The following is a 15,850-nucleotide window of genomic DNA, read 5'->3' as shown; positions in this document are numbered from 1 at the left end:
TGTTAAAGTACAGTGGACCCCCGCATAACGATGGCATCACATAGCGATTTTTCCGCATACCGATTACTTTTATCGCAAAATTTTTGCCGCGCATACCGATTAAAAACCCGCTTACCGATTTTCGTCCGAGACGCGTCCAATGTGCCCTCAGCCAGCCTCACATGTGCCAGCCGTCCCATTGTTTACCAGCCAGCCTCCGCGGTAACATCCAAGCATACACTCGGAATATTTCGTATTATTACAGTATTTTCGGTGCTGTTTCTGGAAAATAAGTGACCATGGGCCCCAAGAAAGCTTCTAGTGCCAACCCTACACCTCAAAGGGTAAGAATTACTATAGAAATGAAGAAAGAGATAATTGATAAGTATGAAAGTGGAGTGCGTATAGCCGACCTAGTCAAGCTGTACAAGAAACCCCAATCAACCATCGCTACTATTGTGGGCACCAGAAAGACAATCAAGGAAGCTGTTCTTGCCAAAGGTTCAACTGTGTTTTCGAAACAAAGATCGCAAGTGATGGAAGATGTTGAGAGACTCTTATTGGTGTGGATAAATGAAAAACAGATAGCAGGAGATAGCGTCTCTCAAGCGATTATATGTGAAAAGGCTAGGAAGTTGCATGAGGATTTAATTAAAAAAATGCCTGCAACTAGTGATGATGTGAGTGAATTTAAGGCCAGCAAAGGTTGGTTTGAGAGATTTAAGAAGCGTAGTGGCATCCATAGTGTGATAAGGCATGGTGAGGCTGCCAGTTCGGACCACAAAGCGGCTGAAAAATATGTGCAGGAATTCAAGGAGTACATAGAAACTGAAGGACTGAAACCTGAACAAGTGTTTAATTGTGATGAAACAGGCCTGTTCTGGAAGAAAATGCCAAGCAGGACCTACATTACTCAGGAGGAAAAGGCACTCCCAGGACATAAGCCTATGAAAGACAGGCTTACTTTGTTGATGTGTGCCAATGCTACTGGTGATTGCAAAGTGAAGCCTTTATTAGTGTATCACTCTGAAACTCCCAGAGCGTTCAGGCAAAAGAATGTCCTCAAGGATAATTTGTGTGTGCTGTGGAGGGCAAACAGTAAGGCATGGGTCACTAGGGAATTTTTCTATAACTGGTTACACCATGCATTTGCCCCCAATGTGAAAGATTACCTAACTGAAAAGAAATTAGAACTTAAGTGCCTCCTGGTGTTAGACAATGCCCCTGGTCATCCTACAGACGTGGCAGAGCGACTTTAAGGGGACATGAGCTTCATTAAGGTGAAGTTTTTGCCTCCTAATACCACTCCTCTCCTGCAGCCCATGGACCAGCAGGTTATTTCCAACTTCAAGAAACTGTACACAAAAGCTCTGTTTGAAAGGTGCTTTGTAATGACCTCAGAAACTCAACTGACTCTAAGAGAGTTTTGGAGAGATCACTTTAATATCCTCAATTGTGTAAACCTTATAGGTAAGGCTTGGGAGGAAGTGACTAAGAGGACCTTGAACTCTGCTTGGAAGAAACTGTGGCCAGAATGTGTAGACAAAAGGGATTTTGAAGGGTTTGAGGCTAACCCTGAGAATCCTGTGCCAGTTGAGGAATCCATTGTGGCATTGGGAAAGTCCTTGGGGTTGGAGGTTAGTGGGGAGGATGTGGAAGAGTTGGTGGAGGAGGACAATGAAGAACTAACCACTGATGAGCTGATAGATCAACTTCAAGAGCAAGAGGCCAGACCTGGGGAAACTGGTTCAGAGGAGGGGAGAGAGAAATTGAAGAAGTTGCCTACTACAAAGATAAAGGAAATCTGTGCTAAGTGGCTTGAAGTGCAAACCTTCATGGATGAAAATCACCCTCACACAGCTATTGCAAGCCGTGCTGGTGATTATTACACTGACAATGTTGTGAAACACTTTAGGCAAGTCATAAAGGAACGAGAGGTACAGGCCACTATGGACAGATATCTTGTGCGAAAGAAGTCCAGTGACTCTGAAGCTGGCCCTAGTGGCATTAAAAGAAGAAGGGAAGTAACCCCAGAAAAGGACTTACTACCTCAAGTCCTAATGGAAGGGGATTCCCCTTCTAAACAGTAAGAAGATAATGCTCTCCCCTCCTCCCATCCCATCAATCATCACCAGATCTTCAATAAAAGTAAGTGTCATTTAATTGTGCATGCCTTTTTCAGTTTGTGTGTATTAAAATTAACATTTCATGTGGTAAAAAAAAAATTTTTTCATACTTTTGGGCGTCTTGCACGGATTAATTTTATTTCCATTATTTCTTATGGGGAAAATTCATTCGCATAACGATTATTTCGCATAACGATGAGCCCTCTTGCACGGATTAAAATCGTTAACCGGGGGTCCACTGTATTTAATACCTGCCTTGCATTTGTAGTAAGTTTAGATTATTTTACTAATTACTGAAAGAAGAGTATTATGAAGCTTGACTTACTATATTAAAAGTCCTCAGAAACTATTCTTACCTATGTCTTTCAACAGATGTGTACAGTGGTTGGTGCAGTAATGTACAGTATATGGCTTGGAAACTTTTTCAGTGTGCTATTCTACTCTCAGGATGAGAGAGGTAAAATGATGCACAAAACTTTCTCTATAGGCAGTGCTTTCAGAAAATTTTCATTCTTATAATTCATTCATATTGTATGAGCACAAATTGGCCTTAAAAATACATCAATAATAATAATATATAATTTATGTGGGATACACAGCCTGTTGGGCTGCTCTTGTTTATGCACTTAGTGACCCATATAGACACACATGACTAGCTCACAGATAGCACATAGAGAAATGACAGGCACCACTGTGAGGACTGTCAGGTCACACTCCATTCAACACATCTTAATAAACTGTCCAATCTATCAGAGTGCATGCAGAATCCACCTCTGATGTCTAAACTGCCCCAATACACTCACTCTCACTGACCCCCCCCCCCACACTTCCCCACTAAAAGTCTCACTTTTGATGCAGATTCTCTCTCTAACTTTTTTTTTAACCCTTTCAGGGTCCGTCCCGTAGATCTACGGCTTTACGTTCAGGGTCCAAACCGTAGATCTACGCCATGAGCTCAGCTCACTCTGATAAACTGTGAGTGGTACATTTGGGCCTAGATATGAGAGAATACATCTATGTGGTATGTGTGCACCACATAAAACAGATCCTGCAGCACACTGTGCATAATGAGAGAAAAAAAATGAAATCATGATTTTTCGATTAAAACAGCAACTTTGCAGTGTTTTTTCGTATGTTTTTTATAGTTGTATTTGCGATTTCTTGGTCTCATTTGATAGAATGGAAGACATATTACAGAAATAGAGATGATTTTGATTGGTTTTAGCATTGGAAATGGCTTGAAACTGAGCTCAAAGTAGCGGAAATGTTAAATTTTTGCCGATATTCAAGAGTAAACAAACGACCTCACACGTCTAATACACATCAGCTGGTGGGTCTAATATACATTCACAAATATGGTGATGATATTTATACAATTATTACAGTATTGCATAACAGTAAATCTTCTATTTTTTGGTGTGAATAAAAATTCATTATGTGAATAAAAAATCAAAATGGAATTTATTTGTAAAGCCTCAAAACATAACTAATGAACAGAGGAAATGTTAGTTTAGTGCCAGGAATGCCTACATTGTTCATTCTGGACCCTATTTTGAAATTGGAATATTTTGAACTTTGTGTTAAATTGGCCAAATTAACAATTTCCGATCACTTTATTTTGTAGTTGAAACAGTTGACTTGGCGATTTCTTGTGCTCAATCGATAGAATAGAAGTAATACTAGTGAAATAGCTAAGAATTTGGTTGATTGGAATAATGTAATTAGCCTAAAATGGGAGTCAAAGTCGGCAAAATCGCCGATTCGTAAATATCGCTGACACATCAAAATTCGCGAGAGCATAATTTCGTCAATTTTCCACCAATTTTCGTACTTTTTGTTTTATTACCTTCACAAAAAGATTCTCTACGATATCATAAGAAAAAATAACAAATTTTTTTTTTGAAATATCTTGGACACTGGTGCGTGACTCCAGATTTGGGCCTTGGACCCTGAAAGGGTTAATAGAAACTAACCTATTGCACCAACTTTGATTTCAATTTTACTCTCGCACTAACTCAGCCTCCACTAACCCCTAACTCTACACATCCCTACCCCTCACTAACTCTTAACCTTCACACATTCCTACTTTCAGACATCTCTTCCCTGCAGTGCTGTATGACCCTTTTGGGTTTAGCACTTTGTGTAAAAATATTAATGACCTATATGTTTTTATAACAGATTGAGGGAATGTTTTTTGTTTTTTGTGTCACCCTGCCTTGGTGGGAGACAGCTGTTGAGTTAAAAAAAATGATAATGATGTAAATATAATATTGTCTGTGTTCATTTTCGGGTGCAGTGCATCAAAATGAACATGTTCATAAACACCGTTTTATCTTTATATGTTGTGTTAGAGTATTAAAATTTTCTTTATTGTCTTGAAAGCCCAGAGATATATATATACATGTGTATATATATATATATACTTGTTGAAAAAAAAAAAATATTTTTTTTTTTTAATAAGTCGGCCGTCTCCCACCGAGGCAGGGTGACCCAAAAAGAAAGAAAATCCCCAAAAAAGAAAATAATTTTATCATCATTCAATACTTACACCTCACTCACACATAATCACTGTTTTTGCAGAGGTGCTCAGAACACAACAGTTTAGAAGCATATACATATAAAGATATACAACATATCCCTCCAAACTGCTAATATCCCAAAACCCCTTCTCTAGAGTGCGGGCATTGTACTTCCCATTTCCAGGACTCAAGTCCGGCTATATAAAAATAACCGGTTTCCCTGAATCCCTTCACTAAATATTACCCTGCTAACACTCCAACAGATCGTCAGGTCCCAAATACCATTCGTCTCCATTCACTCCTATCAAACACACTCATGCACGCCTGCTGGAAGTCCAAGCCCCTCGCCCACAAAACCTCCCTTACCCCTTCCTTCCAACCTTTTCGAGGACGACCCCTACCCCACTCTTCTTATTCTTTTTAGTAATCTTTACGGGAAAAGGGGTTACTAGCCCATTGTTCCTGGCATTTTAGTTGACTTTTACAACACGCATGGCTTATGGAGGAAAGATTCTTATTCCACTTCCCCATGGATATAAAAGGAAAAGTAATAAGACCAAGAACTATTAAGATAAAATCAAAGAAAACTCAGATGAGTGTGTATAAATAAACGTGTACATGTATGTGTAGTGTGACCTAAGTGTAAGTAGAAGTAGCAAGACATACCTGTAATCTTGCATATTTATGAGACAGACAAAAGACACCAGCAATCCTACCATCATGTAAAACAACTACAGGCTTTCGTTTTACACTCACTTGGCAGGACGGTAGTACCTCCCTGGGTGGTTGCTGTCTACAGACCTACTACCTTTTTAGAGATATATACGTATCGTAAATCCTCATTTTAAGTGACACTACGTCGAGTCATTTTTGTCTAAAAACAATTGAAAGAGTGCATTCTGTTCTGCAGAGTGCTTGAAAAAAAAAGATCTTAATAGTATGCTGCTCCATAAGCATGCAAGCACCAAGTTATTTGCCAAATCATAGGGGTTTGCACAGTGGATTTTATCCCTCCGATTCAAGTTGGGCCTAAAAGTCAAGTGTTTGAAGAGAGACTGCCATCCATGCTGCCTACAGTTGCTACTTATATTTAATCTATGGATTTTTAACCATGGCACCTAGGAGGAATACTAGTGTTGCTGGAAGTGCTAAGAAGAATAATAATCACAAAGGTAATGAAAGTGTTAATTTTATATACATAACATATGATGCAAACTGCATGCACTTTTGGTCTGAGAATCCACCATCTATATTCTTAATTAAGAGACAGTGAGGTGAAAATAAAGAGCTTGTGTAATGAGTAGTGCAGATTGTGAAAGGCAAAAGAAAAAAAGTCAGAGGTCAGGGTAAAACAGGCTAGAGAAATATTACAGAATACTTGAGTGCTCCAATGCAAACATCAACTACTGATGACTGAACGTCCACATCATCACAAGGACAACTGTCATCCACCTCAGCCCAGTAGGGCCACATCAACCCTCTCCACACACTTCTATGTCAACAGTGAACAAGCTACAATGTAAGGTAAGTAAATCTATATTAATTTATTGCTTGTAGAATATATAAAAAAAAAATTGTCAAATTTGGAGGTCAGAGAATGTAGCCCTATTTCTCCCATATGTTCCTTACTTAATTATCATTTATGAGGTGCAAGTTTTTAAGAATATGTCCACCATATGAAAGAGTTTGCTGTACATCTTTCACACTGCAATATAGTTTTGCAATCATCACCATTGTGATCTTGCCTCAGATTAAGCTTTCAAAATTGGAAGGAAACACAGTATTACATGAATAAGGACTATTATGAAACACAAAAGTAAAGATACGTACAGTGGAACCTCGGTTTTCGTATGCCTTGGTTTTCGTAGGATTCGGTTTTCAACTACTTTTTTCGTCTAAATTTTGTCCTAGTTTTTGTACATCTGCTTGCTTTTCGTAGAGCTGACAATGGTCTGTACCAAATGTGTCTGCCTGCTCGCCCCCACACAAAGCATCCCACACATTCTGACTCAGTCTGGCATTGTGTCTCGTTGAGTGAACATTACCCCGCGAGTTCAGATAACATTTCGTAATAATCCATTGTTTTTTGTGCTTGTTTATTGAGTGTGATTGCTAAATAAGCCACCATGGGGCCAAAGAAGTTCCGAGTGCCAGCCCTTTGATAAAGAAGGCGAAAAACACGATAGAATTCAAGAAAGAACTCATAGCAAAGTACAAAAGTGGCAAAGTGGAAAGTAGCAAAGTACAAAAGTGACTGCAGCTGAGGAAATTGCTTCAGAGGAGAGGAAGAGAGAGGGGAGAATGTGCCTTCTTCAGTGATTAAGGACATGTGTGCAAAGGGGAATGAGTTGTAAAGTTTTGTGGAGAAATATCACCCTAACAAAGCTGTTGCAAGCCGTGTCTGTAACATGTTCAGTGAAATGCCTTGTCCCATTTTAGGCAAATCTTAGACGCCAGAAACAGACCTCTCTGGACAGATTTTTTGTGCGATGGGTCCAGTGACTCACAAGCTGGCCTAGTCCCAGTAAAAGACAAAGAAGGGAAGTAACCCCAGATAGGGCCTTGATACCTGAATTCCTTATGGAGGGGGATTCCCCTTCCAAACAGTAACCTCCCCTCCTCCCTCTCCCCTCCTCGCCGTCTTCCATACGCCAGCAAGTCTTCAATAAAGGTAAAAGTGATGTTAAATGTTCATTTATTCATTTCATTAGTCATTTATATTTATTTCTCATTGTTTTCTGTATGTAAAACTATAGTTATTCTCTCTAAAATGTAATTTTTGTTAATATTTTTGGGTGTGTGTAACGGATTAATGGGATTTACATTATTTCTTATGGGAAATATTGCTTCAATTTTCATACAATTTGGTTTTCATGATACTTTCTGGAGCGAATTAATCACGAAAATTGAGGTTCCACTGTATACATTAAATGTAAATATAAGTTTTAATTAGGGTTTACCTGCCATCATACATCTTCATGAGACAGGAAAAAAAGATCACTAATCCTGTCAGGGGTAGAAAACATTTAACGTGTTCCCATGTCAAGCTTGTATGACAGGATGGTAGTACCTCACAGATTATGGCTGTCTGCCAGTTGGTACAGCATTGCAATGATACTTTTCCATTGTATTCACATACCTGGTTGAGAACTTAACTGAACACATCAGTTTCAGCAAATCAGATTTCTCTAGGTGAGCATCCATGTGTGATTTTTTTATTTTATTGAAAGGTGAAATGAAAAATAAAAGTAATTATAAAAAATCAAGAGATCTAACTCAGGATGAAGTGTAATACATCACTTGCTTTTTCTTTATTACTGCTTCTCATCTGTCAGTTTTATTTAGGATTACTGTATTATCCATTGTTTTTATTTTTTAAAGAATGATTCATAAAACCATTTGACTGAGTCTTGAATTGTCCATCATTTTACTCTTTTGCTAAGAAGCAGTTGCAGTGGCACCAGGGGGAGGCAAGGGGGCTGAAGCCCCCACTAATCTCCATCAACTCCCAAAGTCCCATAAATAAAAATAATAACAGTGTAATAATGAAATTTCAACACATGTCCCCTGCTTCCCTTCCAACCTGACTGCTGCCCCTAAGCCCTTGCCACGTAGAAATTCTGGAGCTGCCCCTGCTTACAAGTTTTCACTTAGTTATTGAAATTATTCATTGTTGATTTCAAGATTGTTATGTACCCAAATATAGAAACACCCTAAAGCTTTTTTTTTTTTTACATTGTATTGAGTGCAGTTATTGTAAACTGCTCGCTTATATTACACATGTAGCAATTTTTATTGTTGCTAAAGAATATTTAGAATTTGCATAGTCATGGAGGATGCATTAATACTGTATGTCATCCTTTTTATTTACTGTAATTTATTTTGTTCCATTAATAATGTCACAAAAGTTGTATTGTTAGAAAACTTTGACAGCTCTGACTTTCAGTAAGTACACTGACCCTTTTGGGTTTAGTGCTTATTTTAATTATTATTATTATTATTATTATTATTAGTAGTAGTAGTAGTAGTAGTATTTTAGTAAGCACACACATATTTTTATAATGTTCTTGTTTCTTTATGGGAGGCTGGCTGTTAATAACAACAGGTAGTATCAGATGAGTTTTAATATTTAAGTATTTTTGACATATTTTATTGCTTCAGTTTTGAAATCTGTATTTCTGAATTTACATTTTTGACTTAAACTGTATTTGAGATTTTGTACATATGGTGACTGTTACCCCACATTAAACCATTAAGATTTAGCTGCAAATTTTGCAAGCCATGTAGTTGAGACGTGGCAAATGGTGAAGATGTTTACACCAAGACATAGGCCCGACTTGGCTCCTATCCTCCAGAGTTGACATTGCACAACAGTGTGATGGTTATTGATGTATCACTGTTTGTATATAATTCTTCTACCACTACATATTAAAAACTTGTCCGTCATAAAATTTTAAAATCTGGTTTCATGTACCTACAGTGTGTAGAGCAGGTATAGTTGTAATGAATTTAATGTGGATTGTTTGAATTGTAACTGTTGGGGAAAGAGTATAGGCATTATCCTTTGATATTATAATTGCAATTTTGTTTGTTATGCACTTACACCATTTTAGAATAAGCCATTTTTGCATTGGTATGTGCAGTATAGTATTTCCATTGTGGTTATAGATTCATATATATTAATGATGTGTAAGAAGCTTACACTTAGTCTTTTCAACTTGCATAATTAGGTATCTCAGAAAAATAACAATTCCATTGGATGTTGACAGTGTTAAATCTATGGGAACTGCGTGATAACTTATGCTGGGACACCCAAGTCCAGTGCGGGTGCTGCCATCTATTAAAACTGAACATACTGTAGTTTTTATAATTTTTTATTTTAAATATTTTTCCTTGTTGATATTATCGGTGTTAATTGTTTAGCATACTATGTATGTACCCAAAATGTATATATTAGTACAGCAAATATCTTGAAATAAATTATATATATATATATATATATATATATATATATATATATATATATATATATATATATATATATATATATATATATATATATATATTTTATATATATACAGTATATATAACTACACAGGACTGTTAGGATAAAGTGCATTTTGTACAGTTGAGTACTCAGTATTTGTATAATTATGTATATTGTCTAAACATTTAAAATATAGTATTATACCCTCATTATCAGTGAATAATAAAAAGAATGAAATCATTGCTCTTTACTGTCTTCCGCCATACAGTATGTACTTAGTGTTACAGCATATGAGGCATTAATCAGCAAGGTGGTGATATTGTGCCCCCAGGACCAATCAGTTTTGTCTGATTTTGTATGACATACGTGTTCATTATAAGTCAGTCATCTGCGATGGTCCTACACTTAATACACACTGTCTCTTGTAGCATCATCTGCAACCTGCCCTTCCTTCAAGGGATTGTCTTGATGCTAATGAAGGTCTTTTGATCAGAGACAGGGGCTACCCTTTTACGTGGATTAAATATGATTATTTCAGATTCCTTAGTGTATTTGGCCTGTGTAGCATTTGATCACCCAGGCTGTAGGTTCACTGCTTTTCATGAATATAACAAGAAGAGGCAATGTCTGAACTACTAGAGTAGTGTTTCCTTTTGAATACTATACGTATAAAAAAATTAGGGGAGGAACCATTCTTGTTTGTATCATCACTATTGTTCAGGAGATAAAACTCAACGTAAAAATGATACTGAGATATATTTTTTAGAAACTGTCCCTTCAAGACAGTTTTTTTGAGGCTTGTGAAGGATTCATGTTCCAAAGAATTGAAACTTTACCTCCCCTTGGATCATAACTGATTGCTTTCTATCCCTCAGGCTCTGTATGACCTATGGGTTTAGTTCCTCCCTGTGACTATAATTATTCAGGAGCTTTGTTTAATATATGTATTACAGTACTATGCACAAATAACTTGCAATTAAGAAACTAAAACTTATGACAGTGTTTCAGTCCGACTTGGACCATTAATAAGTGGGGCTTGTTAATAGTCCAAGTTGAACCGAAATGTTAAAAGTATTTCTTAAATGTAGGTTAGTTGTATAATGTTCCTTTTTTATTCTTTATTACAGTATTATAAATCCATTTATTGTATTGTATTAAGCATAAATATTATTACTAACTGTGCAGTGTAGTAGTTAGAGTTGTTAAGTTCTAAATCTGTTTAAGTCATTCAGTACTTGGGAAATGGGAGGCATTCAGGTTTGATCCATGGAAGGGAAGGATGAGTCCAGTTCTTTGAATTAAAAACCTTTTACCGGCATCAAGGCACATCCCTTGAAGGTGCCTTTATTATGATGTTCAATTTAGAGACTTACAGCAGTAAACTTAACAACTAAATACCTATTTACTGATAGGGCCTTCTTTAGCCTTGTCAGTACAATCATTTGCAGACAGGTCTGAACCACAGTCATGCATCCTCCAGTGGGCAGTGAAGGTGGAGAGATGGGTGAAAATGGCATGACAGATCCTGCAGGTATAGTGTGTTTGAGGATTGTGGGTATGGAGGTGGACTCTGAGGGAGGTAACCGTTTGGAAGCTGCTTTCACACTGAGGACATGGATAGGGTTTCTCTCCTGTGTGAATCCTCTCATGGCACCTGCAAATAAAGGTGGAGCATTAAGTGACAGTGGAGTAACAGAGCCTGCACGTGTGTGTGTGTGTGTGTGTGTGGATATCGAGGAGAGGTCTGAGGGTGGTGGTAACAAAAGTTGCTCTTACACTGTAGATGTAGGTAGGGTTTCTTTCCTGTGTGAATCCTCTCATGGCACCTGCATATGAAGTTGCAGACATAAGAAAAAGTACCATGACAGTACATGCACATGGTGAAATGGAATCTGCTCTCACACTACACCCTTAAAGAGAAGGGATGCCTTGCACCACAGCTGATGGACTGATTACATCAAACTGCCTCTTCACTTTGCCTGCTTCATCTTCCACCAGTGCTGATGTCTTTTAAGAGTGTGATTCATCTCTGTATTTGACTGATGAAGTGTGCAGTGCAGGTAAAATGTTTCATCAATAAAGATTCTTAGTGTTGCACATGTGTCTTACTTATCAGGTGATGCCTTGATGCTGCTGAAGGGCTCTTGATCAAAAGAATTGCAGCTGCCCTCCATTTCTGCAAATCAAACCTGTTTATCTTTCATTCCCTAGGTGCTGGATGATCCCTAATAATTTAATAATATCTTACACACACCAACCTCTTGCTTGAAAAGTATGCTACTCAAGTATAATTAAAAAAAGTATTACTAATTATGAGAGTAATAATAGTGTTGAAAGTAATGATTTAAATGAAAGAAATTAATTAGATTCATGATATTTCTTGTAATGATTTTTTCCTTCCAGGTGTGTGTCTTGCAACTAATGAAAAGCTCATGATCTAAGGAACTGACGTTACTCTCCTATACCCTAGACACAACCTGATAACTTCCCATTACCCAGGTGCTGTATGACAACTACAGAGTCATACCTCCACATTTCCCAGAATTATTTTTATTCTTGTCTCCAAGGCTGAGGGTCCCTAAAACAAGCACAGACACACACACTTTTTTTTTTTAACATGACCCTTTTCCCACCGAGGCAGGGTGACCCAAAAAGAAAGAATACTTTCATCATCATTCAACACTTTCACCATCACTCATACATAATCAGTCTTTGCAGAGGCACTCAGATACGAGAGTTTAGAAGTCTCTCCAAACTGCCAATATCCCAAACCCCTCCTTTAAAGTGCAGGCATTGTACTTCCCATTTCCAGGACTAATCCTGCTAACTGGTTTCCCTGAATCCCTTCACAAAATATTTATATTATCAGATAATAATATAGGAAAGCATTCTGATACATATTCTCACTAATAAAACCAATCAGACATACTTTAACCTGTCTTTTCTGTTAAATCTGGAGCCGCAAGTGTGACAACAGAAAGGCTTCTCTCCAGTATGAGTCCTCTGGTGTATCTGGAGGTGGACAAGCTGGTTGAACCTGGAGGGACAGTGACAGCAAGGGTAGGGTCTGGTTGGTGCATGGAGACGATGGTAGCGTGTCTGAGAGGCCACCCCTTGGGACCTCACTTTACGTAACTCACAGCTGCAGGAGTACAACACAATGTTCAAAACATATCTGACGAACTCTGTTAAATTTCTGTAGATTAACTGAATTTTACCTCCTTATATACATCCAACTCTACAAAGCCTAATCATGTCTAATGAGACAATCATATGCAGACTATGGTTTAATCTTTTAGAATGAATCATGAAACAGAAATAACACAAATATTTTACATCAAACAGTAGGTGAGTGATGGTCTCGCTTCAAATGGGTCTCTTACTAGAGTGAAAATGTTGGCCTTATTTCTTACTATTCAATGAACTTTATAATGTAGATGTGTTTTACTCTGCAATTTGAAAAGTATTCTCAACAGCCTACAACCCCAACCCCCCTCTGCCTTGTATGTCAGTCCAAGCAAAAGTGTTACCTTGGTACCTTGGGATACAAACTTAAAATTCGTTCCAGAAGGCTGTTCAAGTGCCAATACCAAACGAATTTTTTCCCAAAAGGAATAATGTAAATTAGATTAATCCATTTCAGACCCCAAAAAATACACTAACATAATTGTTCAAGTTTTGAGCTGTTCGTATCCTGAGGTACCACTGTATTTTATATTTATTTTTTAATAACTACTATAGAATCAACATTAAAAACAGTTTGAGATGACTTACGTGAAAGTAGGCAGGCCTTGTGAAGTGTTGCGTGATTTATGTTGTGTTGAGTTGACTTCCTGTCGGACTCTCTTCATTTCTGCATCAATACCCACCACCACAACCTTATACTGTCTCCCTCTATTAAATTTCTCGCTTTCCTCTGCCGTCTCTCCGAGGCTATTTCTGGCTTCATCAATGGTGTGGGAGCTGCAACATCTATTTTTGTGGCTCATTTTCTGTGAAGTTTTGTACCCAGTGTGTTCCTGTTTCACATGATACTGATGCAAGGTGGGCAAGATGTTACACCCAGTGTGTTGCTGTTGTACATTATATTGACTCGAGGCCAGGTTGTTGGTATGTCGTCCATTTGTTCTCTGGATTTCCTGCGTATCATCGTGAAAGTCTGTGTTTGCTTCTGCACCAACAGTCATGTCACAACTCCAGTCTCTGAACACACTCGAGTTTCTACCGCCCTTCCAAGGATCGTCCTCAAAATCCCAGCCTAGTTCACTCTCACCATTATATCCTCGTATCCAGCCATCAGTTGTGTGTCTGAGACTGTCATTTTTTGAGGAGCCTGATTTGATAAGTGTAGCAGTATTGAAGAAGTGATTGTTCATGAAAGGTTTAATTCTTTGATGGATCTCGTTGTGTCCCAACCTGAGGTGTTTTGAAGATCTTCCCGAGTGACTTGCAGCATCAGACTGGGTGTCCTGTGGAGCACAATGTCTGGTACTCTGGTGAAAAGCAGTTTCAAGAGGAAAATTTTTGGAATATGAATAACAAGGATCTCCTGAGACAGCAACTTTAGGAACCTCTAGATTCACGTGAGGAAATTTACGCTTGTTGGTGTTTTTAGACTCGCTCGTGCAGCTTTCATCAAGGTCATCCATTATTTTATCTTTCTTGACTGGAGAACATTGCCCCGTACCCACAATACATTCCTGATGGCGACCAGAGTAATGCTGGTGTTTGTAAAGACCATGATGATCATACAGCACATGATCTGTGTTGTCATATTGGAATTCCCTCTCGTCTGATATAAGCTGTTGACACTTGTTTTGAAAATTATGCTCATTGTGTGGAAGCTGTTGATTTTGGCAATGAAAAGCAAATATTTGACCAGTGTTTTGAAATTTCCTGAGTTCAGGTAAAAACTGTTTCTGACACTGAAGATAATTTTCGCCAGACACACCCCTCCAGCCCCCTAGCTTGCTATATTCACTTTCCTTTGCATCATGAAAACTTTGATTATTACCAAGAAACTGATATGCTGGTAATGTCTGTCGATGTCCATGGTTGGCTGTTCTATATATAACATATCTTCGCCTCTTTACCTTTTCTGCTATTGTCTTTCCCAGTATAGTTTCTCCTACCGTGGCTTTCTCAAGTTTTGCTTCTACTTTATCTCCACCTACAGCACTGTTCTGTCCTACCATGTGTCCATCGTCATGTAGGAGCGTCCCACAAGGTCGCCTCTGGTTCCTCGTTGAGGTGTCCCTTCTCTCTCTCGTTCTTATTTCAGAGTTGGGTTCATCTGCTGTCCCATTGGGCAATGTAAACTCCTCTGCCTTGCACTTTAAACCTTGTGTAGTTGGTATGGATGGGTGGTTTTCACTGTCAGGGTTCATATTTAAATCTTGCTCTGTCACACAGGCTGCATTTTCTATTTTAGTTTTGCATAATTGCCTTTTTTCTAGCGTGGGACCATGTCCACCTTCCCCAGCGCCTCTCTCCATTGCCTCTACCAACTCCAGAAACCCAAACATCTGAATTTTGTTTGTGAATTGTCACACACAACTAATGTAAATTAATATATTTTGTATTTTATTTCATTTGCTGATTATTGGTTTTCAGTCATACTGTTGAATATCTTCCGATACTGAGAGTGCGATAAGGAACCAAATACTTAAATAGTTTAATAAATTTTATAGTACTATGTTTATGTGCATTATTTTTAATTTATCCTTATCTTATATATTTATCATTTCTCACCGTGCTATTTTTTTTAAACAGTACGTAAATCACTAAGAGTAGCAAACACCCGTCCAAAGTAGCAACACTTCCCCAAACACCCGTCCAAAGTAGCAACACTTCCCCAAACACCCGTCCAAAGTAGCAACACTTCCCCAAACACCCGTCCAAAGTAGCAACGCTTCCCCAAACACCCGTCCAAAGTAGCAACACTTTCTCAAACACCCGTCCAAAGTAGCAACACTTTCCCTTATACTCGTCCGGTACTTCACAGTACTGAATTAACAAGTCGAGAGACATGCACAGAGATGTAGTTGGGTGGCGAGTGTTGTGCAGTGGGCTGTTGCAGCGGTGACTGCTGGTTGAGGTGGAGAGAACACCTACAAGTGTCCTCTACACAACAACCGAGGAAAGAAGCCTTAACAATGTTTCACTTAGCAGCTGCTTGGTGTATCTAACAACAGTACTGATAACAGTAGCAACAGTAGTGATAACAGTAGCAACACGGA

The 15,850-nt window shown here is 38.3% G+C and overlaps 2 protein-coding genes across 2 annotated transcripts in view; one reads left to right on the top strand and one right to left on the bottom strand.

Moving 5' to 3' along the window:
* The window catches only part of LOC128696721 (dnaJ homolog subfamily B member 12), a 61,528-nt gene extending 48,983 nt beyond the window's left edge, over positions 1 to 12,545 (top strand). Inside the window, exon 8 of the transcript XR_008408198.2 lies at positions 12,015 to 12,545. The gene's annotated coding sequence lies outside the window, so the exon portion shown is untranslated. The remainder of the gene's footprint in view (positions 1 to 12,014) is intronic.
* LOC128696660 (uncharacterized) lies at positions 9,702 to 15,850 on the bottom strand. Its single transcript, XM_053787989.2, has 3 exons — positions 13,386 to 15,850; positions 12,541 to 12,753; positions 9,702 to 11,265 (listed from the first exon to the last, which is right to left on the bottom strand). Exons 1-3 carry the CDS (start codon positions 15,134 to 15,136, stop codon positions 11,010 to 11,012), a joined length of 2,220 nt encoding a protein of 739 aa, XP_053643964.2. The 5' UTR covers positions 15,137 to 15,850; the 3' UTR covers positions 9,702 to 11,009.

This window comes from Cherax quadricarinatus, chromosome 31 (assembly GCF_038502225.1).
Source record: "Cherax quadricarinatus isolate ZL_2023a chromosome 31, ASM3850222v1, whole genome shotgun sequence".
In the NCBI taxonomy this organism is placed as follows: Eukaryota; Metazoa; Arthropoda; class Malacostraca; order Decapoda; family Parastacidae; genus Cherax; species Cherax quadricarinatus.
The sequence above is the reverse complement of the archived record's forward strand: the minus strand, read 5'-3'. Positions and strand labels throughout refer to the sequence as shown.

Bases quoted from the DNA above. Each gene is read 5' to 3' on its own strand.
- LOC128696660 (XM_053787989.2), bottom strand. From the start codon at position 15,136: ATGTTTGGGTTTCTGGAGTTGGTAGAGGCAATGGAGAGAGGCGCTGGG. The intron at 12,754-13,385 runs GTAAGTCATCTC...GTACTCCTGCAG, and splicing joins CAAGGCCTGCCTACTTTCAC to CTGTGAGTTACGTAAAGTGA. The intron at 11,266-12,540 runs GTATGTCTGATT...CTTTATTTGCAG, and splicing joins AACAGAAAAGACAGGTTAAA to GTGCCATGAGAGGATTCACA.